Here is a 25,867-nt window from a genome sequence, read left to right on the forward strand (position 1 = left end):
GAGCAACATATGAATAGGTGTATAGCTCCGAAAACAGTGCCCATGAGAAAATGGAATTAGAGGACAATTTCTTTGCGTCTATGTACGAATGAGTCGCCTCTTTTCTTTTCTTTGTTGAAGTTTAGAACTTATTGATATCAAAGCAGGTTACAATATAACAGATATATCATCAACAATCAGGTAGATACATCATCAACAATCAGGCACAGTAAGATAAGCACTCCTTTTAGCTAAAGTGTCAGCCAAATCATTGGCTTCCCAATACACATGAGCTAAGGATAAGGTTAAAGAGGACATCAGCTGAAGATTTGAAATCCAATGGATTTAAGTTGTCAAGGAAACCGTTGCTCTTTCAAATACCATTTAATCACATTTATCGAATCCCCTTCAATAATAACATTTGCCACTGCATTTCTGGCCACTAGAATTTTCAGGCCATGAAAAATCTCAAGAAGTTCCTCATGATTTGCCGTAGTGATTCCACATAGGCCATCATATGCAGCTAAGACATTTCCTTAGCAATCACATACTACACCACCGTAGCCAGGTAGACCTGGATTACCCAACGAGCTTCCATCAAAATTCAGCTTAAGCACTCTTGGATCAGGTGGTTTCCATATAGTACAAGGTCTAACTTTAGGCACATCCAACTAAAAAAGGTTAGAGAGATTAATAAAAACATCAACCTTGGATGCCTTCCTTGATAACAACTAGCCATGACTAAAGGAATATTTTAATATTATTTAATACCCTTGTCAAAACAACAGGCTTTCCCTTCAAAGGTTCTTCGATTTCTCTCCAACCATACTTCCCATAGAACAATAACATGAAGGATATTCCAAATAGAGGTCCCAATTTTCGATAAAGGCACCTCCAATTGAGTGATCAAGTCCAACACATGTTGCGGTAAGGTTAGGTTCATCCCCAACAATTGAAAGCACCACCACCAGATTTTGGATACAAACGAGCAATAGATAAATAGGTGCACCCCATTCTCACCATCTTCCTTGCACATCAAGCAAACATTAGTGATGAACTTCCCTCTTTTAATTAGGTTGTCAACAGTTATGATTTTATCTTGAGCCGCCAACCAAAGAAAGACTTGCACTTTATATGTAATAGACTAATTCCATATTTGCTTTATCTTCGGAAGAGACCAGCGCACTCTGTCAAAGAAAAGTAATTTATAATAACAGAGAACTGACCATTATTTTCAATTTCTCATACCACTTTATCCTTTTCATGTTGCTTAATGAAATTTTGCTCAAGCTCTTGTAGCATATTAAGAAGCGGAAGAAAGAGATACCCTGAAGTCTGTCATAAGGGAAAGTGATATTCCAGTAAGCCTTGTCGCTTCTAAATTCCAACAAGTCTGCCACTATAGCCTGGGGAAGACTAACCTTATCAAACAGGAGGGGATATACATACTTTAAAGGTTCATTATCCAACCATTTGTGATGCCAAAAGGAAACCACGGATCCCGAACCAGGCAGCCATTGGACATTGCAGTCTAAAATCTGTTTGAGGGCATATATATCTTTCCAAAGAGGGGAGGTGCTCTCCCTTCCCTCTCCTCTTTTTAACCACATCCTAAATTCATCCACTCCGTACTTTGATAGCAGCACTTTATACCAAAGTTGTTCTTTGTAAGTGAGACTCCGCATAGCAGTGCAGCGTTCATAAGCGGCAATCTTCTCATCCTTAGGCCTCCTTCTCTCTTTGGTGTGCAAACCTTATCCCACCGAATAAGGTGGTACTTTCTTTCCTCTCCAAATGAGCCCTATAGAAAGTTGCGCTTCATACATTAAATACGCCTAGTTACTGCCCTTGGCATTCACAGAAGGGACATTTGGTAAATAGGGAGATTTGCTAAGCAAGAATTTAACAAGGTGACTCTGCCCCCCGAGATAAGTACTTAGGCTTCTAAAGTTCTAGCTTAACTTACGCCCTTTGTATGACATTGTCCCACACAGCAATGGGTAGGCGCCCATCGGAGATTGGCAGGCCCAAATATTTGAAAGGGAATTTGTCTGCTCTACAACCAATCTCAAAGCTAGATCTCTAACTAGCTCCTCATCACAATTTACCCCAATCATTGCCTTTTTCCCAAAATTAACTTCCAGCCCCATTAACACCTCTCAACAAATCAAGAATCTTTCAATCTTATCAATTTGCTCCCTATTAGCATCACAAAAGAGGAGTGTGTCATTAGCATATTGTAGGTAAGTAAAGTGGAAGACCATTCTGAGATACTTAAAATCCAGAAAAATACCCACGAGACACAATATTGCAAATCATTTTACTAAAGCACTCCACATACAATGTAAAGATAAAATGTGATAGTGGATCACCCTGTCTCAGGCCCCTGGAGGCCCTGAAAAAGCCTTTCGGGCTGCCATTAATGAGAACATAAAAATGAGCAGTTGACAGGCATCCAAAAATCCATTTTCTCCACCTATGACCAAAATCCATTTGTTTCATCACCTCTAATAGTATGCACCATTCCACCTTATCATAAGTTTTCTCCAAATCCAATTTAATCACAATACCCGGTTATCTGCTTAACAATCTTGAGTGAATACACTCTTGAGCAATTAGTACACTATCTGAAATCAACCTATTTTGAATGAAGACCGGCTGTGTATCCGTAGTGAGCATAGGGAAAACTGTCTTCAATCTTTCAACAATGATTTTAGCGACAATTTTATATAGGCTAGTAAGGAGACTGATCGGCCTGATATTAGAGAGAGAATAAATCACCGACCTCTTAGGAATCAATGCTATAAAAGTAGCATTAACACCTTTAAAAAACCCCCCCTCTCCATGAAATCCCTAACCATCTCCAACAGCTCTAGTTTGAGCAATGGCCAGAACTGCTGAAAGATTGCTAAGGGGAAACCATCTAGACCCAAGGCCTTATCTCTTAGGAGTTTAAACACCTCCCGCGTTAATTCTTCCATTGAAACCCATATTTCCAGAGTGTCTGCTACTGAGGGGGGAATCCAATCCAGTCAAATTAAGCTTGAACGGGATTTCAGTAGAAAAAGCCTTATGAAAATGAGACACAATACTGTTCTCCCATGCTATATTATCATCTTCAGGAATACTGAGAATCACTAGACCTGACAGGTCATTCTGTCTCCTGCGAGCGCTAGCTATAACATGAAAAAACTTAGTATTAGGATCTCATTCTTTTAACCACTTCACCCTTGATCGTTGCTTCCAATAAATCTATTCCATTCTAGTAAGGACATTAAGGGACGAAAGCAAATTATTCCTCACACTTAGATCAAATTCAGAAATAATTCCCACTTTTTAAATATCCTAATCCCACCTTTGGATTTCACGAAGGATATTATCAATTTTTGCTTTAATAGATGACCAGTTCTCAGACTTCCAAACAAGCAATTTGTGCTTAACATTGAGGAGCTTTTTATGTAGCTGAAAATCGATGGACTCAAAACTAATAGAATTCCCCCAAATGGACTTACCCCTAGCTCCTCTAACCAAACTAGCTCCAATCTGAAAGGCTTACTCCCATTATTACTATCGTTAGTATTAAGCAATATGGGATTGTGATCAGATGAAAGTCTCAGCAAAAGGAAAAGCTTCCATCCAATCTTGGGTCACCAAAAATCGATCCAATTTGGACATTATCAGATCATTAGCACGGCTATTAGACCAAGTAAAAATGGCCCCCACTAGAGACAAATAAAAAAGCTGGAAGCACTCAATAAAAGAATTAAACAAACACATCATGGAGTTAATTGCAATATTTGAGGAGGTCTCATCTGGCCATCAGATAAAATTAAAATCACCACCAAAAGAGATAGACACATCATTTTGAGAGAGCAAAATATCTCCAAGTTTAGTAAGAAAGCCTTCTTTGAGAGAATGAATCACAGGGCCATAGAAATTAATAATACCCCCATGACGTTCCGGAAGATGGCCCTTGAAAGAAAATAGCCAAAATTCTATCCCTTCTCTCAACACCCACACAATGAAATGAAAGGGGATTCCAAAGAATCCACAGACCCCAAGCCCCTACAACATCAATACCCTCAAACTTAACTATCCCTTGACCCCATAACTCCCTGACCACAACAAATTTGGAGCAATTGTTTTAGTTTCTTGTAAAATAACAATATCGAGTCTATATTTTTGAATAAGCAGTTTAATATCACTTCTACGTCTGATGTCTCCTAGACCTCTAACATTCCAAGAGAGAATTATCATTAGGGATTAAAAGAAGGACCTGGCCCCTCCATAGTCATCAGCAGCAATAGTGGCCTCATCTTTGTCCTGGTCGTCGTTGAAGGTAAAGGATTCACTGCTAACCTCGATCACAGTGTTTTCTTTGATTTTAATGCCCTCAATTGGCTGAATTCTCACTCCTTTAGCAGCAAGCCGTGCTGAAAATCTGATAGAATGCTTTTCCTTTTTGGGTTCTTCTGGCACAACCTTTTTTCCTTTAAAGGGCGTCAAGAAGGAACTTTCGTAGCCTCCATTTTCGCTTTCTTCGTGGCCTTCATCTTCGCCTTAAGGGTTTGAACAACCACGACTAGAGAAACTTCAAACGAGAGACCACAGTCGTCAATCATCGATGCCAGATAATAATCCTTAGTAATAGTCTCTAGCTCTCCACCAAAACTATTTGGGTCCGGCAATTCTGGGGAATCCAACGTCTTGACAGAGGCAAGAGCATCAGAGCTAACCATCATGCTAGACGCCTTCGTCTCCTCAGTCATCAACTCCAAAGGCCCTATGCTCATGGATTCCCGGACATTCCTAGCATGGCTAGAAGTAACTGAGCCAACAAACTCACCGGAAACCTTCGCCTCCTTAACCATCATCTCCAATGGTTCCAAACTCGCAATCCCCATCCTTGACGAAATGAAGGAGTATAGGCCCGGGGTGTGGAACCACTTCAATCAGTTGTTCCCAACCTACTTCCACCAAATCCAAGCCCTCCCTTTCTGACATAGAACCATTAACAACTTCCATAAAGGTTTCACCATCCGCCATCTCCAGGTTATCCTTGTCGTCTACTTCATCAATCATAATCAGAGCCAAGGGATTGACAAGCTTCGTCGGCCCACACTGCAGCATCCTTTTCTTCTTAGAGGCCTGGCGAAAGGGGAGTATCCTCATTTTCAACAGCAAGCTCCACCAGAGAAGCGCTATGATTGCACAATGGGAACCCTGAGTTTTTCCAAGTTTGAGCAAAGTAGTGGTAGGGCTTTCATTGGACCTCCCCACCGGCACAGGCTTCAAATGAAAAAGAACTTCCCAATGGCATAGGGAGTTGTAACCCCTACTCAAATGTCGCCGAAGGGAAGCGTGAGGACTGGGGGACGTCCAATCCATCATGGGAGTAGTACGTCGCCATAAATTTCGGGTTCCCCTCTACACACCCTAACGTCTTGTCCCCATTATCAAACCATGCCTTTTTCGGTGGACCCTCAGGATCATCACTAAAATCTATATCTATCGAATTTAACACAACGTTGGGTGTGGGTGAAAGGTAGTCAAAGGAATTGCTAGGATAGCGGCCCACCGATATCCACCTTTTTTTTAATTTCAAATTATTAGATCCCCACGGAAGTCCACGTGTCTTCTTGAACCGCCTAAACTGGCGCTGGCTGTGAACATGCAGAGGCACACTATCACCATTGACAAGGTTATGGTTCTTCTTATGCTTTCTGTTGCCGACAACCGTCCAGCCCTCATCACTAGTAGAGTTGACTACTTTAGGAGGGGGGTGACCATTATCTTCTAACACAAATTCAATGAGAAAGCTATCGTAACTAAAAATCTATTTTTGAGATAGATTTTTTGATCTAATTTTTAAGGACACGTAATCTCTAACATGGAGATCATGAATATTAATAAATAAATAAATTTTAAAAATTTAAAATAAAAATTCTATTAAAAAAATATTTGGACCGTTAATTTCAATTATTTTTAGATGGACCACCTACTTGCATCAATCTTTAAGATTGATACTTTTTATGTTGGGGACTACAAATGTAGAAATGCGGTCCCCGCCGTATGAAACAATTTTCCATAAGAGAATAGGCAAACTAGATTTTCTTATAGTCTCATCACCCCATGCCTTGCCGTCCTTGTTCTAATTGAACCCTTGTGAATATGAATTGGTTGGACAAACCTATTCCTCAGTTAATCTGGATCGGCAAAATTGGTCAATAAATAAATAAATATATATATATATATATATATATATATATATCTAATAATAAAAAGCTTAAAAAAATAAAATGAAAAGGGCCTAAATTGACCGATTCCGTGATAGAACTGGTTGGCTAGAGTTCCCCATTTATGATGGAAAATGGGGTACTCCCACCGATTCCTGATTCGAATTTGGCAATTCTTATATGTTGTTTAAAACCCTAAATTTACGATTGTGACGTGTGAATGCACTGTAAGAAATTGAGATGCGCTCATTATATCATGGGAAAATTACGTACATATCATTTATAGTTCGCGTTATTACAAAACTACCGAATAGTTTCCGTTATTATCTATCTGTCCGTTTTTTTCATTTCAATGGATTTTCGGTTGTTCAACAACCGAAATCAGGCCAATTTCAGTTTTTGAAAAACCGAAAATTCAAAATTTTCGGAATAACCGAAATTTTTTTCGTAGGTATTCCCTTTTTTCCCATTGTTGCACAACCGAATTCAATGGATTTTCTATTGTTCAACAACCAAAATCCTCTATACCCTTCTTCACTCATGCTTGACCCGTCTTTTCCCTTTAAACTCCTATAAAAGGAAGAGTTTAAACCCACCTAATGTAACGTATAGAGTGACAATAGATAAACATAGGGGAGAGTTTAGATAAACGAGAATTTAAAAGGTAGGGAAGAGTTTAACCTAATATAGAGAGATAATGGATAAACATTAGGTGGGTTTAAACTCTTTCCTATCCTTTAAACTCTCCCCCTATGTTTATCCATTCTCTCTATATACCTTACATTAGGTGGGTTTAAACGTTTATCCATTTTCTCTTCTACGTGGGTTTAAACGTTTATCCATCCTCTCTCCTACGTGGGTTTAAACGTTTATCCATTCTCTCCATATATGTTAGGGGGCCGTTTGGATACCTGAAAATATATTATTTGTGAAATATATTACTGGTGTAATATATTACCTCTAAATGGATTGTTAATGTTTGGGTAGTATTTAGATGCAGCTTGAGAAATATATGGTTATTGTTTGGTTATGGCTGGAAGAAATATAAGAATGCATTACCAACATTTTACCAACACGTGCTTATAAACTATCAATGTTTTTTTTTGTCACAAAATTCTACTAAAATGCAGAATTATCATTTCTTTCTTTTTTGTTACAAAATTTTACTAAAATATGGAATTAAAATCATCATCACACCATTCTAAAAAAATTCTTAATAATAACATTATCACCATTCCAAAAAGATTTTTTAATAATAACTTGTACCATTTTATAGTCATCATGATACCATTTCCTGCTTATTTTACATGCCTTTGGCACTTACATGGAATCACATATCTTCTAACATGGCATTGGTTTCAACATGATAAGTTATTGGAACGATATAATCGGAATAACATGATTTTATTATGATAAGTCTTATTCTTATTTATTTTTTATAGAAGTCTTTCAAATGTCTTTCTATATAATTTCAAATAAACAATAAATTTATGATACTAAATTCAAAAACTCTATGGTACAAGTTAAAAAATGGGAAGAAGTTTGATTAGTAAACTAGAGGTTTTGTAATTGCAGTATAAATTTTTGACGTATTGAAGGAGATTAAAGAGATATGTTATTTCAATTGAGATTTTAGGAATCTCTTATGAGGATTATGATGTATAATTTATCATTACTGATTTTTATTTTTATTATTTTTACATGACGAGACCGGGCTTACCACAAAAAGATTTTTTTAATCAAGAATAAGATAGGAAAAAACGCACATGAAAGATTTCTCAAAATTACCCGTCACTCCCGTAATAGATTTTTCATCTATCACTGTGCATAATGGATTTCTTGATTGTACCCAAACATACGATTATGTGTACCCAAACAATGGAAATCTATTATCACGTAATAGATTTTCAAGTACCCAAAACTGCCACTCGGTTTAAAACTCTTTCCTATATTTATCCATTCTCTCTACAATGACTAATCTATGTCGATAAACATAAGGAAGCGTTTAAAGGGAAAAGACAGGTAAAGCATAGTTAAAGATGACTAATCTATGTTGATAAACATTGAGAAGAGTTTAAAGGGAAAAACGGGTAAAGTGTAGTTAAAGAAGGGTATAGAGGATTTCGGTAGTTGAACAACTGAAAATCCATTGAATTCAGTTGTTCAACAACCAAAAAAAGGGAGTGCCTATGATAAAAATTTAAGTTCTTGAAGAAAACAATCGAAAATTTTGAATATTTGATTTATCAAATACCGAAATTGGTCTGATTTCAGTTGTTTTATAATAAAAAATCCATTGAATTCGGTTGTTCAACAACCGAAAAAAAGTAAAATTATCTTTTTTTAAAAAAAAATTGTTATGACATGAAAGAAATGAATAGATAGGTAATAACGAAAACTATTCGGTAGTTTTGTAATAATGCAAACTATAACGAATATATAAGTAATTTTCCCTTATATCATTATTATCATCACCCGAGCCTTATTCCAACTATTTGAGATTGACTATATGAATCTTCTTATACCATTCATAAGTTTGAGATTTATTAAAAGATATGAAGTTTTATGCTGGCTGCCCTGCCTAAAACTTGACAGCTCTATGGAATTCCCCAAAACCCAGTACACCATTTCTTCCCTCATTTCTCTTCTGTCTCACGACTCTCTTTCCTCTTTCCTATCTTATCTTTCACACTCTCTCCTTCCTTTTTGTCATAGCCCCTATAAGAGGGTGGTCAATATGTCACGATGCCCCCGCAATAGTAGCGTACTCAACAAAAATCCATAGCCCTGATCTTCAAATTAGTTCCTGCTACTCATTGCTAACGGCCCAATGTTTAATGTTGCTAAAACTCTCATCAATGTTAATCATAAGCCTTTCATGTAATGGAAAAAACAATTCAATACATAATTACTGCATAATTACTTATCAATTGAATTGCATAACTACATATCACAAAATACAAAGGGGTCGATATTTTGAATACTGGACATCAAAGAACTAAAAAACTTTAAATGACGTGAGCTATCCGGTAATACGAACACCAGACAACTTTTTGAGTTTGAAATTAAAATATGCTCTATATCTGGTGTTTTCATTATTGGATCGAAGCAACTTATAAAAAAATAAAAAAAAAAAGACAGTTGGTGGTGCTTCTAATATTAGGCATATTAGCCACCAAATGGTAATAAACCCAATATAATATGTATGTAATTTGTCCTATACTTTATCTTATCTAATAAATGCACACACGATCGGTACATTTGTTATGAGATTATATGCAATGAGATCATTTACTTTTGATACAAAGTGGTCACGATTCCTTATAACGATTTGATGTGAAATTTGATAGCTTGGATGTGTCAATAAAATTTGAAAAAATTTATTTTCAAGTTTGAACTTAATCAATGGAATAATTATAATCAATATCATATCCAATGGTAAAAAATTAATGTGACCATCATGCATTAAATGTAAATGGTCTTTTTTTATAATTTCTCATTTCTTATTTGGATTCGCGCGAGGGTGAAGACCCACTATGCACGGGTGAATGCACGTGTTAAAGCCACGGATTAAATGAACGGTAGAGATCGACTCGGAATAGATCTAACGGCTTCGAGCCTCACTTCTTTATAAAACCTGTCCAACCCTAGTTTGCTCGATACCGGTAGGCGGTGATTCGATTTCGCGCGAGGTGAGCTCTCTCTCTCTCATTACATCTCTTTATCTCCATGCATTTTAACTGTATTTATCTACATTTATTAATTTGTTTCTCATAGTTTTATTTTGTGATTGTTTATTGGTTTTCTTTTTTTTGGTGGTTTTTTTTCGCTTGGTTTTCCCTCTCTAAGTTCCTGGGCTCAACAATCTAGGGTTTTGCATTGTTTATTTGGTTTTTCAGTGATATAGATCTGCAAACAAGCTAGGGAATGAACAGATAACCACTCAACTACCTTGTGGACTTTTAATTCTCTCTCTCTCCCGTCAGTTTACTTATGCAACACGATTGTATTCTAGGGTTCCATTTCTTGTTTCCTTGCACTCTTACTTTGTTAAGATAGGTGGGCAATCACTTTAGTATTGAAGAACTTGCACTCTTATATTTCTCTGAATCTCTCATTTCTGGGGCATTAGGCACCATGCTAATAAGACCAATCGATCTTGAGTCCCGAGTTTTTTCTTTTATTTGTTATTAGGTTAGTCAATTTCTGATTTTGTAAGATGTTCAAACTAGTTTTGTTCATGTTCTCTTTCACTGGAAGACCTTTGGAGCAACTGACAGCACCTCTCTCTCTCTCTCTCTGCAATCACTTATAGGCTTCAATTGCAAGGCGCAGATTATATTCTATTCGAAAAAATTTACCAGACCCTGATGATACAAATGTTATTATTGTTTCAATGTTTCCGTTATGGTTTCTTAGATGGTATGGGAAATGCTTGAAAAACACCACGAAAAGTATATACCATATGAATTATGTTTTGTCTTTTACCTTCACATAGTTAATAAGTAAACTGTATATGGTTATTCATATATGAATGGAAAATAATATGTGTTTCTCTTATATAATTGTAAGTGGAAGCAGGTTTGGGAGTTTTGGGATTGGTTTTAGCAGTTTCCAAATAGGTTTCAAGGAAATAAAGCTTAATTCTATATCATTTTCTGGCAGTGTTATATGCTGATCCGTGGATTAGTGTGGATAACTAAGGGAAATTCTTTTATTGATAATTGGTTCATTCATTTTGAAGTTCATAACATCATTTTAGCCAATTGCATTGCTTTTTATCCAATGCATATTGATTTGAAAGGGGTTAACTATCTGAAATGGATGACTTCACAAAATATCACTGGTAGTTATATGTGCTTAGTTTTAGGCTTGAATCATTGTCCAGGACTTATGGCGTTCTTTCAAGGTGGGCCTATTGTGAACTATATTAAAAAATTTAGGGAGTATAATGAACTAGGATTAATTGAATAGTTTAGATCTTGGATGAGTTGATTGATTTTGCCACCAAGCCATACTTTTATTGTCATTGTATAGAGTTTCTGCCATCTCCAATTTCAGCACAGTTAAAAAGAGGCGGAGTCCAATAAAAAAAATGGATTTGTTGAGGTAATGGGTTAGAGTTTGAAACATGAAACTTGTAGGAACACATATACTGAGATGGCGTGCATGTTTGTCTGCTTGTATGTGTGTAATGTTTGCATTGCTTGTTACCAATGCATATTGATTTGAAAGGGGTTAACTATCTGAAATGGATGACTTCACAATATATCACTGGAAGTTATATGCGCTTACTTTTAGGCTTGAATCATTCTCGAGGACTAGTGTTTTTTTTTTCAAGGTGGGCCTATTGTGAACTGTATTAAAAATTTAGGGGGTATAATGAACTAGGATTAATTGAATAGTTTAGATCTTGGATGAATTGATTGATTTTGCCACGAAGCCATACTGAAAAATTATCGATATTTAAAAGCACTGGTTTACTTGTCACTGTATAGAGTTTCTGCTAACTCCAATTTCAGCACAGTTATAAAGAGGTGGAGTCCAATAAAAAAAATTAATTCGTTGAGGTACTGGGTTATAGTTTGAAACATGAGACTTATAGGAATACATGTACTGAGATGGAGTGCATGTTTGTCAACCATTTTTCTGTATGTGTGTAATGTTTGCATTGCTTGTTACCCAATGTGTATTGATTTGAAAGGGGTTAACTATCTGAAATAGATGACTTCACAAAATATCACTGGAAATTATAATGTGCTTGGTTTTAGGCTTGAATCATTCTCCAGGACTTGGGGGATTTTTTCAAGGTGGGCCTATTGTGAACTATATTAAAAAATTTAGGGGGTATAATGTACTAGGATCAATTGAATAGTTTAGATCTTGGATGAGTTAATTAATTTTGCCTCCAAGCTATATTGAAAAATTATCTATATTTAAAAGCACTGGTTTACTTGTCATTTTATAGAGTTCTGCCATCTCCAATTTCAACACAGTTATAAAGAGGTGGAGTAAAAAAAAAAAAAGGTATTCGTTTAGGTAATGGGTTATAGTTTGAAACATGAGACTCATGGGAATACATCTACTGAGATGGCATGCGTGTTATCTGCCATTTTTCTGTTTGTGTCTAATGTGTGTGTTGCTACAGGTGTCTGCTTATATGATTTCTGAATACATGTTTCGAAACCATGGACACAATTATAAGACGATAAGATCTTATATAGTTTTATGCCACTATTGGTCTAGTGTCAACAAATTCCATGGGGAGTACTTACTTCCTTGACATTTGGTAGTTAGCGTGTTGACCTCCATATTTCCAAGCTTCCAAGAAATGTCACTTTTTCTCTAACATGTGTTTTCTGTCAAAAGTGTCACCAACATGACTGCTTGGATTTATGTTGTTTCTCATGGATAATTTGGGTGCTCTATTTTTAGGAGGAGCAGACTGTTTATTTGCAAGACATGTGTTAAAAGTTCTTTATGGCATTTCAATGTGGTATATGTATTTGGCTTGTGCATCACGATTTTGTTTTCCTGATTCTAGTTCAAATTTTTCTTCCAGAAGTGATCAACCAACAAGGAAGCTGGTTTAGAGTTCCCAATGGCTCCCCCTGCTAAAGGTGTGTGATCAATCTTCTATCTGTTTGATAGTGATATTAGATACTTAAAAGTTGATTATTGCTTTTTTATACGAAAATTACTTGACCTTCGGCTGTCCTTGATTGCCGCTCCCCATATTGTTGTTTTGATGATGTATTCTTTACTTATGTGCTTGTAAGAAACATAAAAACTTTCAAAAGTGGTTCTGAAGATTTCATTATATGCAATAGTTGACATGCATATGGTATTCTTCTTGGAAGGTTAGTGTATTCTTTGTATGTTGGTTATGCCATGTCCTGCATGAATGTTTAGGTTCCTGTGATTTGATGTGATCTGTTGCTGTGTACATACATTGATATTTTCCATTCTTTGTATCACAGTAGCTGGTGATTGGAAGCCTCTCTTCGGGCTTGGTGGAACTTCACTTGTCTTTATTTGACAGTGAACATGTGGAGAATCATGGTAGTTATGGAATATAAAGTTGACATTGAGCTGTTGCAAAAAGACAGTGAAGTCATCAGCTAGATAGCTCAATATCTCCTTTTCTTTTGTTTAGAAAGACTTTTTTGATAGTTAGATAGCTGAATATTTTTCAAGGACTTAATGATTAACATCTCTCCCATGTCTTAATTTTTTTTTTTTCTCTCCAAGTAGCCTGAATGGTAGATACTTATTCTCAGTGTCATATAATTTTTCTTTTAATTTCGAAAAAGAAAATGATAATGACCAGTTGCCTTCTATGGGCATTCTGCACTCCATCTGCGAATCAAATTCTTTCCATCAGAACATATGATTTTGACCTTTATTTTTATGTTCGTGAAATATACAAAGACGATTGTAGTAGCATCTGAATTAAACATTGTACAAGCAAGTGTGCCTTCTTTTGGAACTAGTTTGAAAGTTTCATGTAACCAAAAGAATCCCGGCTGAAGCAATACAGATTTATGATGAGCTTTACAATCTATTTTCTTGGAAAAAAAAAGGAGCTTTATAATTGTTACGTTGTAAAAAAATGATATTATTAGTGTAACTCCACTTTAAAAGATATCAGCATGGACAGACTTTGGTCAATCATAGGTGTTACTCAACCTTTGCGCATTCAAACTTTTCTCCTATTCTATGAGTCATCCTTGAATGGCGCTACTCTAGACTCTAGAGTCCAAACCCATGAATTTCCCTGTGCTGGTCCTTTCTAGTGCACCTCCTAACTGTCTGTTGATGGTAACTAATAGGTTTGGGAAGGGTGAAATTGGCGGCTTTGTTGTTTTCTGTGGTTGTTTCTTAATCAATAATTGATTATGGGCTTTTTGTCTCGACCATTCTCAAGAAAAGAGTGGCTTATGATCATCTAAATTGCGAGGTTGGACTTTGTTGATTGCCTCTTGTAAATTCAAAAGTTAAATCACTTCTTTACCTTAATCTACCTCAGGTGGCCCTTGCCTTTCCCCCAAGTTTCTCATGCATTTGTCTGAAAAAAAAGGTTTTATCTTGTTTCTCTTGGTGAATGTTAGTCAGCCCAACTAAAGAATACCCCTTTCATATATATAATTTCCAGCTGTATACACACCCCCACTCTGACTGACTTCCAATAGAGGCTGGAGATGTTTTGTTTCTTATTGTCTGGGAGCATTACATATATGTAATATCCAGCTATATATACACCCCCCTACTCTGACTGACTTCCAATAGAGGCTGGATATGTTTTATTTTTTATTGTCCGGGAGCATTATAGTAGGATACTTCTTATGGAGAGAACCCCAATTAGTGAGAGCTCTCCTTTTGCTTAATTTGTTATAAAAAATTGCTGTTCCTATTCATATATATCTGATTTATGTTTTTTATAGCTACAGCATTTAGCACCAGTATGGTACCAAATGACCAATAGGATTCTACTGTACTCATCTAGGATGATGCTGATGCTGGATATAAATTTGATATTATTTAATTCATAATGTAGCCGACGCTAATTAGTTGGGAAAAGGCTTTGACGATGATGATGATTATTTAATTCATAAAACAATGACAATTATATGGAGAAACCAATGATCATAATTATTTCTCATGTTAAAACTTTTACCTAACCATATTGTGATTTTATCCTGAATAGCCACTACAAAGAAGCCTGACCCCAAGGCACGGGCCTTGAAGGCTGCGAAGGCAGTGAAGTCAGGGGCTTCAACTCTGAAGAAGAAGACAAAGAAGATTCGAACTTCTGTTACTTTCCATCGCCCAAAGACCCTGACGAAGGAGAGGAACCCCAAGTATCCTCGCATAAGCGCGCCCCCGAGGAACAAGCTAGACCATTATCAAATCCTCAAGTATCCACTCACAACTGAGTCTGCAATGAAGAAGATTGAAGACAACAACACCCTTGTTTTCATTGTGGACCTTCGTGCAGACAAAAAGAAGATCAAGGCTGCTGTGAAGAAAATGTATGATATCCAAGCCAAGAAGGTCAATACATTGATCAGGTGAGTTTTTTGTTGTTCTTGGGGTTGCTTGTGTTTTCCATGTTTTATCTTGGGGAGTGGAGGATGGTACATTTTCTGAGAAATCTAGGAAAAGAGAAGGCTTAATGCAATCCAATTACAAAAAAGAATAAAAAAAAGGAAAAGAAAAAATCCAACAGACTGTAAAAAAACCATAGTTCACAGGTCATGACCATTCTTTTGTATGATGGATGATGATGGAGAGAGATTGAGGCCCAACATTGGGGTTGTCTCTTGTTTTGATTTGCCCCATTCTCCTTCACTGTCCAGGATAATGATGTTCTGGGGACTGGTTTTTCCAAAGTCCACTGGATTTTATTATACTTTCCTGCTTCAAAATAGCTCATGTTTAAAAAATATTTATTGTTGGGTCTTTCAACAAATTTAAGATCTACTGATTTATATTAATTTGTTTGTACCCTTTTCAACTTTTGTTTACACGGATCACCTGTTGATACGCACGTCAGTTAATCTCCCTAAAAATTATGAATGAGAAGACAAGCTTTTAATAGATCAAGGGAGCTCATATTAGTTCTAGAAATTTAAGGTACTATGTAGTGTTGAAACTAACAATGCATGTGTTAGGCAGAATTGTCTCTCTTTATAATGAGGTTTTCATTTAGTTTGATCGTTCTAAGAAATCTATTTCCCCTTTTTAGTTTGTTTTCTTGAAACTGAAACCTAATTTTCTTTTAAAAAACCTCTACTTTCTGCTCTACATCTTGTCGTCTATTTTCTTCAAAACCTCTTTTCCTTTTATTATTGGGAAGTCTATCATTTAAGGGATCGTAATCATAGTTATCAAGATCGGATTCGCTACCGAATTGGTGAGGGATCTAGTCCAATAAAAATCTATTCAACAGCCGGTCGAACCGGTTTGACCCATTTCTTTTTAAAAGATATAAGAAATTAAGTTTAAATGCAATATAATAGAAAAACATTTATGAACTTTGTATAGCTCGTTGGACTGGTCAAACACTAACTGTTTACTCTCTTTAATAACGCTAATTTTTTTGTACTTTTGATAAACTAGGTTTTTGCTTTAGACCAGGTTGGCCAAGGCACCAATCGATGGTCTGGTCTGGACTTGATAACTATTGTAATGCAATACAAAAACTTTTTAATTTTCGTCTTATTCCTTCAGCTCAAAAAATATCTTAAAAAAATACTCAAATTGCTCTTACAATCCTAACAAGCTTGGGTATTTAAATAATCCACCTACCTAAATTCGGGCTGGGAAATGTGTCGGGTAGATCCAACTGGGTCCGGGTTTGGACTTGGACAGTGGACCCAACAGGTTAGGTATGGGTCCACTTGACCTTGACTTGTCAGGTCAGCCCACTTGGACCATTCCAATACATATATACATACAAGTATATATAAAGGGTGCGGTTTGTATAGAGCCTAGGCTCTAAACAATCAAATAAGAGCCTACCCTCAAATAGTGTCGAGAAATGTGGTTTCAATATTGTAAATCTTTGTGATAGCCTTAAAGTATATATTCATACTTATTTATAAAGTTTAAAGCTTCAAAAATAATGTAGATCGACATATCTATGAAAACTTGAAAATCTTGAAAATTGACGGTCCAAAAATGCATTATAAAATACACTATTTCCAAAACTTGCAATCAATTTTTTTGTCTTGTCCATGCATCTAGATGTCGAGATGATCAATTTGAAGATATTTGGGCATCTAAACCACCTCTTCTAGGGAAATTTTTGAGGTAGGCTGAAATTTGATTGTTTAGAGCCTCGGCTTTTTATAAACTTTTCCCATATATAAATATGTGCTACAAAATATTTAACGTAATTTTTTATACATTTTTTCTTATTTGGTCGGGTCCTCATCCCAGGGTTAGGGTCTATCCTAACCAAACCCAGCGCTCGCTGAAGGCGCCCCAAGAAAATGGTGGGTACGTTTGTTGGGGTCAAATTAACTGAAATGCTGCTGCTTTGGAGTTCTCAACCCTAAATAGGGGTATGTTGGGTATTTTTTAATTAACTTTTAGGAGCTACTTAAGTTTGAAAGTGAAATGCTCTAATATTAATTGGGATCTCCTGATCCCCTTAATTATTGACCCCGTAAATTACATTTTTCCTTTTTGGCTTTTAACTTGTTTTATTGGTTGTTTTTGGAAGCCTAGTTTCCTTTCTTCAAACTTAAGGAGTTGTGTTGTTGTTTTTGGTGGGCTTCCATAATACAGACCGGACGGAAAGAAGAAAGCGTATGTGCGGTTGACGCCTGATTATGATGCACTCGATGTGGCCAACAGGATTGGCATCATTTAAACATGTGGTAACTTTGTTTCCTTGAAAAATTTTGCTTGAGTAGTGTTAGAGATGTAGAGACAGGAGATTCATTCCCGTTGCACTTGCCGATTTATACAACTTGTTTGATCTCTCTAGGGTTTTTGTGCTGGATTCACATGATATGTATATCATGCGATTGGGTTATTCAGGAAAAAAGCTAAAATGAAGATGATGGGTTATTTGGGTCTTGGTCAAGTGAATATTCAGAGTATAAACTTACTAGGCCGAACAGGATTGACGGGCTGACCTGGATTGATGATTTTCTCAACTGAGCTGGAGAATATTAAAATATTGTATTTATATTTCAAAATAAATAAAACAATAAACATAATAATAATAAGTAAAGTATGTGGGAACCAGGCTATTTGGTGAAATCCCCTTTGTTTGGCTCATGATCGCCCGGTTTTATAATAGAACCGGGCTGGTGTTTTATAACAAGGAGTCTGGTTTTGGATTGTATTGATAGGCAGCTGATGAAAAATTGGTTGAAAAATAATAAACAATAAAAGTGGGGAATTTGGGGGTCAGGGAAGATCTTTATCACGAACCCACCGAATTTGATTTGGAGGCAATTCTTCATTCAGGATGTTGTCTTAAACTGGGCTGATTCTTGGTTATGTAAAGAACCGGGTCAGTTCCCTGCGTTGATCCGGATCGATATAACTATTTCGTTGTCTGCATGGGCGACTTGTAACGCATGACTATGAAGTGTGATTTCGGGCATCTATCGAAGTACTGCAAAAGATTTCATTGTCTTGTGGGAGCAAATTGTCCATTTACTCTCGAGCAAAACCGAGTTTGGAGTATTTTTAAGCCCTGATATAACCCCTTCAATTCATCATTTATACTCAATAAATAATAATAATAATAATAATAATAATAATATTATTATTATTATTATTATTTATAGGAAAAATTACAAAAATCCCTCGAAAGGGAAACTTTCTAGTCAACCTATCCAAGCTAGTTCTTTTGGGAGCACTTTCCTGGTATATGCCCAAGTCAAAAAAATTATATATTTTTTTAATAAAAATACCCATGGTTCTGGATTGTTTTTATTTTGTGTTGGATCGCATGATCAAATTGTTGGATTGTTCTTATCTTGTGTCGAACCACAGCTTTTATAGAAAGCTCAAAGTGTTGGACCGTATTTTCAAAGTGTCGGACCATTTTTATTTTGTTCCGGATTGAATGCTTTTTAGAGGGTATTTTTGTTTTCATTTTACCTTTTTTTTTTATTATTGGGGGGGTGTTGGCTAGGGAAATTAAATTAAGGGTAAAAATTGCTAAAAAATAACGTGGTTACGGGGTAGTTGTCTAGAAAGTATGATTTTGGGAAGGTTTTTGTAATATTCCTTTATCAAGTTTAGGTAGAGTCAATGTACTAAACAATCCAATTTGAGCCTACCACAAAAATTTCACTAGAAGAGGTTGATTTGATGTCTAAATATATTTAAATTGATCATCTCGACATCAAGATGTATGCATATGAGAAAAAATGGAGTTTAAGTTTTGGAAATAGTGTATTTTGTAATGCATTTTTGGACCATCAATTTTCAATATTTTCAAGTTTTCATAGATCTGTCAATCTACAATATTTTTGAAACTTTAAACGTTATAAATAAATATGAAAATATATTTTAAGTCTATCACAAAGATTTTCAATATTGAAACCACATTTTTCGACATTTTTTCGACACAGGTAAGCTCTAATTTGATCGTTTGGAACCTAGGCTCTATACAAACAAGGTAAAGTATGCAAGAGACTATTAGCCTTTTATGTGTAGGGAAAGCTTTCTATGTGCCCCCTACAACATAGAAGTTCTATGTTCCCCTTACCATCTAGCCGTCCATTTTTTTATCAAGAGAGCCACTCACTGTTTGATTTTAGATCTGACGTCTCAAAGTATTTTATTTTTAGTTTTTTTAATACAATTTCTTTGAATATGAAAGTTGGTACATGCCATCTTCTCATTGGGGTGCACCTATAAAAAAATATTAACAATAATTTTTTGATAAAAAATAATGACCAAATTATCCCTTGAAACTTTTAGCGGTATTTTGGTCATTTTATTTTATTGAAAATGTTTTTTTTATATTTTTAGTTAGTGCGAGTTTAATATAGAAATGGACGTCCAAATTTTGGCGTCAAAACAGTTTATGGAAAAAAAATAAAAAATAAAACAATGTAGAGGTGTGACATTATGATTGGACAATCTTAACCCTCGATTAAAAAATAGACGGTTGGATAAGGGGGAATATAGAACTTCTATGTTGTAGGGAGAATATAGAAAGGTTTCCCTTATGTTTACTACGAAGAAGTCGTAATAATCTTGTCTATCAATTTCAAATTAGGTGGATGTGACTCTATCATTGGCTCGACGCAAAGTTTTTTTCTAAAAAAATATATTTGAACTTTGTGCTACGCCTTGTGCCGTTTAGTTTGACATATAATGATAATAACAATTGGGACTTCCTGGTAATAAACTTAAAGGAAAAGGTTTTTAGAAGAAAAATACTTCCCCTCTATCGAGCCATCCAATTTAGTTCAAGTGAGTCACTGATTATTTGATTTAGATTCGATGCCTCACAGTATTTTATTTTAAGTTTTTTATATAAATTGTATGAAAATAAAATTTGGTACATGCCATCTTTTCAATGGGATGCACTTAAAAAAAATATTAAAAATAATTATTCAAAAAAATATGATGATCAAAATACCTCTTAAAAACTTTCAAGGGTATTTTGGTTATTTTATCTTAGTAAGAGTTTTTTTTTTAACAGGTAAGAGTTTAAGAGATGAGTGGACGGCCAAAATTTGGTATCAAAATAATTTGTCAAAAAAATAAATAAAAATAAAACAATGTAGAGATGTGACATTATGATTGGGCCCTCTCAACCATCCATTCGGAATGGACGGTGGAGAAGTATACAAGTTTTATGCGGTAAGAGAAGCATAGAAAGCTTGTCCAAAGATAAATAGTATATTATCCCGTAAAAAAATGGCAAATGTTCTACACTTCGTCTGAAACTTATATCCAACTGTCTATTTTGAATGGACGGTTGAGATGTCCTCAATCACAATTTTCACGTTTCTACACTATTTTATTTTTAATTTTTTCTATAAAATTTTTGACACCAAATTTGGGGTGTCCACCCCTCTCTTAACTCACACTAGTAAAAAAATATAAAATAAATATTCTCAATAAAATAAAATAATCAAAATACTTTTGAAAGTTTTAAAGGATATTTGGATCACTATATTTATAAAAAATAATATTTTTTTTAGGTGCACCTCATTGAGAAGATGGCTAATACCAAATTTCATACTCATACAATTTGTAAAAAAAATTAAAAATAAAATACTTTGAGGCACTGGATCTGGAACAAATGGTTGACTCACTTGATCTAAATTGCATGGGAGGGGGAAGTATTTATCTTTTATGTAGGGGAAGCATAGAAACCTTTCCCCTAAAAAAAAAGTGTCTCAATATTGAATAAAAACCCTTCAATTTTTGAAGGGTAAGATTCAAGTGTTATAAAACTAAAATTCAAAATTTTTTTTCTTTTGGATATAATCATCTAGTGATTTTTAGGTGGTTTTTAAAATTTTAGATATTTATTTTTTCAAAGTTAGGCTTATGCCGGAGTGAGTAAGTGTACAGTATGCATACTGGTATTGCACTCAAGAGTAAAAACAACAAATATTGATGATCCTTATTTTCCCGATGGGTTGCCCCGCTGCATCAGTGGGCGTTGGAGATGACCCATCAATGGGCATTGGAGATGACCCACTGTTTCATTAGAGTAACTAATCTCGTGGGGACCCGGTTTCTATACGTGCAAGCCCGCATATGTAGAAATGCGGGCCTCTTAATAAATCTATTTTTGAGATAGATTTTAAGACTTAATTTTTAAAGACATGTAATCTCTAACATGGAGATCATGAATATGAAAAGCTAAATAAATTTTTAAACTAGAAATAATAATTCTAGTAAGAAAACATTTGGACCGTTAGTTTCTATTGCTTTTAGATGGAATGCCTACTTGTATCCATCTTAAAGATGGATGCTTTACACTTTCTGGACCACATATGTAGAAATGTGGTCCAGCCTGCATGAAACAATTTTATTATTTGTTATGGGGAAAGTATACTATAAGATTGAGTTACCTATGGTACAAAAATGGTCATAATCATTTCTAATTATCAAATGGAAAGTGGTTTGAAAGGGGCTGCAGCCCTATCAAAATCAGTAAAAACCTCACCTCATAATTCATCAAAATTTGCAATTTTAAATGTTGAAAAACTTTTAAATCGATCATCTCAGTTTGAACATTATGGTTGCATAAAAAATTAGGAATTTAAATAGTAAAAATAGTGTATATTGCAACAAATCATTTAGACCATCCATTTTGCGCTAAAAATAAGTGTTCACAAATCCGCAAGATTTTTACATTTTTTTAGTTTCAAATTTCATTGTTGATCTTTGGAAATTAATTTAGAGGCATCGTGGAAATTTCCGATGCCAAAATACTCTCCGGAGAAGGATTTGAGATGAGGTTTTATTTTGTTTACAAAAAGTTTTAGGCCCTAAAAACACTTAATCCTTGCCAAATTTATCCCTAGTTGTTAGATTTGAAAAAGGGAGGCAAGGGTTATGCCCTTGATTGTGCTGAAAATCCAAAGGAATTATAGTCTATATATATTTTGCTGTAAGTAACAAATTATGCCCTTAATTTGGGACAAGATTTTAATTTGGGAATAGAATTTGGGACTAGATTTTAAATATATATATAAAAATATGAATAATATTTTAAAGGGTGTGGTTTCTATAAGGTTGCAACCTTAAACAATCCAATTAAAACGCACCTCCAAATTCTATCCTGACATATAAGTTTGGTGAAAATCTTGATATTGGATGGTCTAAATAATGTAGTGTAAGATGCACTAGTTTTAGGATTCAAAATCTTTTTGTTTTTTCATATTCATATATCTCGATGTCGAGATGATCAATTAGAGGTTTTTTCAACATTAAAACAACATTTTTCGATGGATTTTTGAGCTGCATCGTTTCAACCTTATATACACTTTTCTATTTTAAACTAGGGTTTTGTTAAGCTACACCACTTGATGGTGTAGAACCTTTAAGTCATCAACATTTTTGGAGACTTAAATACCCTTATCCTATAGTGCAATAACTTCCTGTCTAGAGGTATTTTAAGTAGTTAATCAAAGATAAAATATAAATTTCTAATAAAAACAAAAATATTTATTAACAATAGTGGACAATGGTGTGTTACTTCACCATCAAGATGCATTAATTGTTTTTTAACTACAAATATAATGCCACTATTTTTTTTATAAAAATATCCATTCTACCTTTCTAAATAACCAAAAATGCTCTTACTTGAAAAATTTCATATTATACGTCAACGGTATTTAAGTGTCAAAAAATGTTGAGGACTTTAAAAGTATGCACCAAGTATGCACCACCAAGTGGTGTAGCCTAATAAATCCTTTTAAATTATAGAATATATTATAAAAAAAAGATGTAAAATTTTTGTTTGGCCAATCGAGCCTATTAAAACTATTTGGTTGGATCGGCAAAAATAGACCAAATGTTGGTTTTAGCCAGTGATTCAAAAGTCGGTGAGTCGAACCGGACTCGTCCGATTCGACTTTGGAACCGGCAGACACGATTCGGTTCTAGTGACACGATTCGGTTCCAGTGAAATACCGAAAATCGCCCGATTCTTTAGAACCGACGATTCCATGCAGTAAATCGCCATATGACGTCATGATTCTCTCGATTATTCGATTCATGACCCGCCGATTCTTCAACGGGCATTTTTGTAAATTTTAAAAAGTATATGTACCTTCAAGGTCCACACACCTCTTCACGTTAATTACTTCGCACGCGTTATCCTCGTTAACTACAAAGAGGTATTTATTCACTACAACTTCCTTCTACCTCTTCGATGTGGGATAATGTGAAGGTATTAACTTGAAACATTAATATATTATATATTTTGTTTGCGCTTTTAATACTATTAAGTAGCATGTGGGCGTGGGTTCCATTCTCCATGGGACGAAAGGGGAGGTTCTTTTATCAACTATTTTTCTTGTCAATTTTATTTTTTTGCGGTCAAATTTTTTTCTTATAAAAAAAATGAAAGGTTTTTTGATCAATTTCACTTTTTTGTCAAATTTTTTTATTATCAAAAAAATGAAAGGTTTTTTTTTATCAATTTCGCATTTTGTCAATTTTTTTTTCTTATCAATAAAATAAAAATTTTCTTATAAAAAAAAATGAAAGGTTCTTATCAATTAGTTTTCTTATCAAATTTCTTTTTTTTTTGTCAAAAAAAAAAAAAAAATTTGTGAAAAAAAAAAAAAAAAGTAATAAAAAGTTATTGTAACAAAAAAAAAAAGTTCTTATAAAAAAATAATAATACAACAAGTATTTTTGTCATAAGAAAAACATGAAAGGTTTTTTTATCAATTTCGCTCTTTTTCAAAAAAATTTCTTATCAAAACAATGAAAGGTTTTTTTTTCAATTTTGCTTTTTGTCATATTTTTTTCTTATCAATAAAATAAAAATTTTATTATAAAAAAAAATGAAAGGTTCTTATCAATTATTTTTCTTGTCAAAATTATTTTTTTTATCAAAAAAATAAAAGGTTTTTGTCAAAAAAATAAAATGTAATAAAAAGTTATTGTCAAAAAAAAAAGTTCTTATATAAAAAAAATAATACAACAAGTATTTTTTGTCAAAAAAAGGTTCTTCCTAAAAACAAAAAAAAAAGTAATACGACAAACATTTCTTGTAAAAAAATAAAAGGTTTTTGTCAAAAAAACTAAAATATTCTTTAAAAAAAATCATTCTTTATTGTAGTCCATGTATGATTATATACTTCATCCATGATTGTTCTGTGATTTTTATTTTGTGTGATGTAATTTAATGGTTAAAATAAGTTCATATAGAGAAAAAATATCTCAATATTCACACATTGATGAAAAAAATAAAAATTAATTATATAGTATCCCGATTTTTTATTGGATTATTAAAAAACAACATTTATAATAAATTTTAATAATTTTTTGATATTTTTTTTACAGCTTAATCCGACCGATTTTCGATCCGGATCGCCGATCCACCGATCCGGATGGGTTTTTGAGGTGTCCGATCCGGACCACCGATCCGTTTTTTAAACCACTGATTTTAACAAATTTTCTGCCAAACCCAATTATACCAAATCAGCCAAAGCAAGGTTCTAGAGTCCGACCGGTTAGACCATCTAGTCCGGCCCAGTCTTAATAGAGTTATGCTTCCAGCTGCTCAATTCCAAATCCAAAGACCCTGGACTATTATGACCTCCTTGTGCTATAAAAAAAATAGTTCCATAATCGAAATTGTTATATAATACTACCATTCCATTAAAATAAAATGTAAAAACTTGTCATTGATTTTTATTTTTATTTTGAAGAAGATACTGGCCATGCTAAAGGCGTATCTAACACTAGTTTTCATGTTAGTGGTCTATGCAGCACAGACAGCCGTACCATATGAGAATAGCCCAATGGCATCCTCAGCAATGCCAAGTAATAAACATGCATTTGATAGCCATTGGCAGCTTAAGCTATGCCAATTGTCAATCATGCCTTAGGCAAATGCTTGTCTTTAGTGCAAAAGGTTACTCATTCCTCAGGGGCAGGGGCAGGGGCAGGGGCAGGCCAATGCATGTCTTCAATGCAAAAGGCAGCTGGTGGCACAAGCCAACTGGTGTCAACATGCATGGACCCTTCCAACCAAGTGGTAGGGATAACTGGTCCATTACTGTCCATGCATACGGTGTACCAATCCTATTTTTCATGTGTCTACATTTTAAAAAGTTTCATGTTTGAAAAGCATTGAATTGGAACCTGTCGATTATTGCCACTGGAGGGAGGTAGTAAGCATTAGAATTAGAATTAGAATTATTATTTTTGGAGCATTTATTGTTGTTCATTAATACTTTTTATTAGCCATTAAGAGCTTTGACCATTAAAAGGATGGCACCATGTTTCTCATTAGGCAAAGATAATGCTCCCCCAAGGACTGATACTGTAGCTATGGCCCATAAGGAATTATGTATCCATCTATGATGATCACACCTCTTACGCCTCCAAACTGGGTCAGGGTCGAGTTGACATCTATGATGATCACAGCTTTTACGCCTCCAAACTGGGTCAGGGTCGAGTTGGCCGAT

The 25,867-nt window shown here is 34.7% G+C and overlaps 1 protein-coding gene across 14 annotated transcripts; it reads left to right on the plus strand.

The window, feature by feature from the left end:
- Positions 1 to 9,730: 9,730 nt before the first annotated feature.
- Positions 9,731 to 17,990, plus strand: LOC18437672 (large ribosomal subunit protein uL23). Of its 14 annotated transcripts, none has more exons than XR_016041010.1 (6): positions 9,731 to 9,907; positions 12,778 to 12,835; positions 14,923 to 15,286; positions 17,160 to 17,284; positions 17,511 to 17,602; positions 17,713 to 17,990. XR_016041010.1 is itself a non-coding variant. In XM_088847124.1 (6 exons), the coding sequence occupies exons 3-5, from the start codon at positions 12,817 to 12,819 to the stop codon at positions 17,593 to 17,595; spliced, it is 468 nt and encodes a 155-aa protein (XP_088703250.1). In that variant the 5' UTR covers positions 9,881 to 9,907; positions 10,115 to 10,196; positions 12,778 to 12,816; the 3' UTR covers positions 17,596 to 17,602; positions 17,713 to 17,990. The 14 variants fall into 14 exon arrangements, 12 of the variants coding, with proteins under 12 accessions (XP_020525173.1, XP_006847938.1, XP_011624675.1 ...); XM_088847124.1 differs by lacking the exon at positions 17,160 to 17,284 and adding an exon at positions 10,115 to 10,196 and having other exon boundaries at positions 9,881 to 9,907; XM_088847116.1 differs by adding an exon at positions 10,115 to 10,274 and having other exon boundaries at positions 9,882 to 9,907; positions 17,511 to 17,990.
- Positions 17,991 to 25,867: the final 7,877 nt, after the last annotated feature.

Source organism: Amborella trichopoda, chromosome 9 (genome assembly GCF_054954075.1).
Source record: "Amborella trichopoda isolate Santa Cruz 75 chromosome 9, AtrichopodaSantaCruz75HAP2 v2.0, whole genome shotgun sequence".
In the NCBI taxonomy this organism is placed as follows: domain Eukaryota; kingdom Viridiplantae; phylum Streptophyta; class Magnoliopsida; order Amborellales; family Amborellaceae; genus Amborella; species Amborella trichopoda.